Source organism: Pinus tabuliformis, chromosome 7, assembly GCF_031772625.1.
Source record: "Pinus tabuliformis cultivar Carrire ecotype Pingquan chromosome 7, CPIR1, whole genome shotgun sequence".
Taxonomy (NCBI): Eukaryota; Viridiplantae; Streptophyta; class Pinopsida; order Pinales; family Pinaceae; genus Pinus; species Pinus tabuliformis.
Window position 1 is genome coordinate 1,101,551,060 of NC_142293.1, and position 4,237 is coordinate 1,101,555,296.

Consider the following 4,237-nt stretch of genomic DNA (forward strand, 5'->3'; position numbering starts at 1 on the left):
GCAGCATGAAATAAAAAGTTTAGAAATTTTGAAAATTTTAAAAAAATTACTATTTTTAATTAAAAAAAATTGATAAAAAGATTTGTCAACTTACTAATGCATTTAGTAATGAAATATATATATATATATATATATTAATTTATATTTATTGAATGTGATAGAGAAACTTGTTCCAACATAAACTGTATTTATTGAATTATGAAAGTAGATGTAGATTTATCGTATTCAGATGTGAGAAGCCTTTTTTTCGACTTGTAAAAGAACCGAGACCTGTAGGTATCATTTATTACCGCTCCAAGAGAATCGAACCCGAATCGGGATCAAGAGACGAGTCAGGATCTAGATCGCAGTCGCCTGGTCTGTTGAAGAAAGAAAATTAGCCCGGAAAAAAAGCTGATCCAGATTCCAAACCAAAACCCCTCGAGCTGATGGATTGAGAAGAATGGCGCGGCTTGTGTAGGTATTGGGGGCGCGATTTTGCCAGAAATACAATTGACAAAATATAGCATTGAATAATTTTAATGTGACAGATTGCACACTGAAAGTAAATCCCTGCACCAACTTTCAACAACAAAAGTGCAAAAATATATAATTTTAACAATTTGAATCTGAATCTGAATCTGAATCTGTATCTAATTGTGTGCGATGGACATACAATTGAATTAATGAAGGGAGAGGACTACTCGGTGCAATAATATTGAGATTAAGAGACGCCCCTGTTGATCATTTCCATGTAGCGGACAAGAGAGTCTTCCTTCTGCAATCTCATCTCGGCATTGAATTTGTCAATGAAGGCCTCCACCCGTTTGTTCAGATCATCCACCCCAACAGAAGTTTCCCTCTTCAAGCTTCCCGCGCGCCTCCCTTCTCTCCGTGGCCGTTGCGGGGCTGAAGATTCTTCTTCATAACCCCGCCTGACAGAAGGGGAAGAATGATCGTTTCTTGATCCACCAGGGTTGTTGGGGGTTGGACGGAGATGCCTCGCAAGAGGGGGATGACGTCCCTCAGTGATTTTTTTCCACACCGATTCAAATGTTTCCTCTTTGTGTTTCTGGCTTACCCGGAGAGATTTGCAGGCGTTTTCGTGCGCGCTCACCTTTCGACGAGTGAAACGAGCAGAAGCCAACATTTTATTCGACTGATCATCATCGGCATTTGCAATACCCACAGCAGGTTTCCATGCCGCTGCTTCTGAAGAAGTCGTGCATTTTTCCACTTCGAACAAAGGGATCGCGAATCCACTGTCGGTCACTTCAGCTTCTTCACAATCATTGTGAATTATTTCATTGTCTTCTGGGGCCACGTCGTGGCTGATTTCCTTGACTCGCAAGACATGGCGATGGCCGTCCGGCTCCTGGGGTTCGTCGTGGGATTTATTGGGCGTTAAATCGAATTTGGGCAGGCCACCAGAATTGGCGAATATGGCGAGAATGATGCAGTTCAACAGGAAAAACAAATATGGCGGAGTCAGCCAGCCAGAGAACGAATCCCGCGCCCACGAAACGGTCAGCGCCACAGAGCGCTGAAGCGAAGGAAACAGCGCCTTCAATACAAACGAAGCAGAAGCCACGGCCACCACTAAAAATGAAACTCTGTAAATATGGGGCACTGTAGTGGAGGCGGATGATCTCTTCCTCGCCGATATCTCCATATATATATATATACGTGAAAAGCTGCAAATTAATAGAAAGCCGATGCAGTTGGCAAATGGACGATGGAGAATTAAGGGTAGGATGGGTTGTATAAGTAGATGAGCATCATTGAAGAGTGTGGAAGCCACGACAATGACAGTAATAGATCACTGCTTTCTACGAAAGTGGGAGGAGTAGAAAATGCAGGACGCGGAGGAGGCCCACGAAGCGGGGGTTTCGTTCCTTTATGTAATGGTTGGTAAAGGAAAGGACGTGTTAGCGTCATTTCCACAGAATCTTCATACAATTTTAGGTTAACAGTTCCGTTACAGTACCTTTATTTTGGTCTTACTGTGCATTCAACTCACCTCACCTCACATGGAAAAAGCCTCAGTCAAAGTAGTGGCATCCAAGAAAATGGATTTCGTTTTCAGACTCTGACCTCTAATTGCTCACCTTGCATGGGACCAAACTTTCCTGCTACAATTGACTCGACTAAAGCTAAATCCTATAATTATCATGTTAGAAACGCAACAACTAACAATAAATCCAAGAGTGTTCATGTTGTGAATGAAACAAATAACAATAAATCCAAGAGTGTTCATGTTTTGAATGAAACAAATAACAATAAATCCAATATTGTTCGCGTTATAAACCCAACGAATAAATAAGTATATCATGGTTATTGAATGTTGAGATATAAATTAATAATCATTCCTATTCCTTAGGTTTATGATGGATAGGATTTGAGAATGAGAGTTATAAATTATCATTAAAAAACCATCATTTCCCATTAACATTAAATGAGAGTTATAAATTATCTTTATAAAACCGTCCTTTACCATTAACATGAAAATGAACTCCGACCCCATACCCAACGACATTGACAATTTGATGGGAGGGACCATTAAGTGGGGTTAGGAGAGTAACGGAGCCCACCACGCCCTATTCGAGTTATACACGTATACGCGATTTGACGGGATGGTTAGCATTGCAATATGTAAAGTGATTGATAAATCAGAGCACGATGGTATTGACCACAAATGGATAAAGGATAAACAACAGCAATTCTAAAAGGTGTAAAAAAAAGAATTGTCAATTAAGTAATATATAGGTTATCTTTTAGCCTCACGGGGGTTAAATAATTTTTTTTTTAATAATTAAGTGTAAATAATAAAAAACTAAAATATGAAAGGACATGGCCATTAACATGTTGAATACTAATTTCCCTGGAAGAATATATAAAATAAATTTTTCTAACTAGTCTCAAACTAAAAAAAAAAAACTAGTAAAAATGTAAATGTCATACTGTTGAAGCCCCGAAAATCGGGTCTACAACAAGGGGGATACCCACCCGGTCCGGACCTTGGTTAGCAGCTCTTTTTTCGTTTGATATAGTGGGTCCAACTGGGGATATGGGACAAGTTTCCCAATTTATGTGTGTGTGTTGAGATTTGATATTTCCTTTCTAAAAGTTCCTAAGTGAAATGCTTTTACTTTAACTCTAATCTAATAACATGCAATTGTATTCTAATAAAGAGAAATATCTAATTCTACACTAACCCAGGGTGTAATCTTTCCGTCATGCGATCTAAAATGATTTCAAATAACAATTGGTAATAAAGATCATTCCACTGTTATGAGAAAAGAATTCAATAGAGATAAACCACTTCGTATAAAAAAGTTAAACGAAACAGTAGTGAAAAACATATCGCATAATAAGCTACTCATACATTAAGCATAAATAAATAGCTATCACTGTACAGAAGTGTCAAATGATAACTCAAGCATTCACGCATCAATATATAAACAACTGAACATAAATACCACTTTAACACAAAGGCAGAAATAGTTAAGAGATAGAAGTACCATTTATAACTAGTTCTACTCATGAGCTTCAAGCGATAATGATTTATCTCTTCTTAATCCAACATCCACTAAGAGTACAGAAGTGCAACATCAGTAGTAGATATTAAATGCAGATATCAATAAATCATATTCCATTCATTCATCAAAACCTTCTTGGAGGGTACAAAAGTGCATGTTCTGAGGACAAGTTTTTGACAAATTTCAGGACCCTTCTCTAAATGCATGAGAAGGGTTTAAATACTACTAACTAACTCTAAAAATAACTTATTACAAAAATGTAGGATACGGTTTAAATGACCGTCCTCATTTCAGGAAAAAATAAAGCAAAATTAATACTAACATTGAATCTAAAATTAAAACTAACAACTAACTATTTATGTATCTGTTCCTTAAAATCGCAAGGATTCAGCATTTGTTTGAGAAGAGTCGGCTAGCCGACTTCCGACTTTAACTGTCCTGCGAAAACGGCATCGGCAAGAGCTAGCGCCATCTTCTTGGCAGAATTGATGATACATTTGAGAATCATGCACTGGCTGTGTGGTTTTACCAAATATGCCCAGTAAGAATCCCAATTCAACTTAGTCAATCTTTTGATTGATTCTGCCTTTTCTTGAGCCTTCTGTCTCCAGCCTGTCTGCAGTTGTTGAGCATATATACATACCATTTTGAAGATATTTCTGACAAATACCACTGGTTTTAGGATTCAAGTTTTACTCTTTTTTTTTACTTTTTTACCT

General features: G+C 37.8%; 1 protein-coding gene across 1 annotated transcript; it reads right to left on the minus strand.

The window, feature by feature from the left end:
* Positions 1-703: 703 nt before the first annotated feature.
* Positions 704-1,651, minus strand: LOC149251398 (uncharacterized). Its single transcript, XM_089453872.1, has one exon. The coding sequence runs from the start codon at positions 1,649-1,651 to the stop codon at positions 704-706; it is 948 nt and encodes a 315-aa protein (XP_089309998.1).
* Between the last annotated feature and the right edge of the window lie 2,586 nt (positions 1,652-4,237).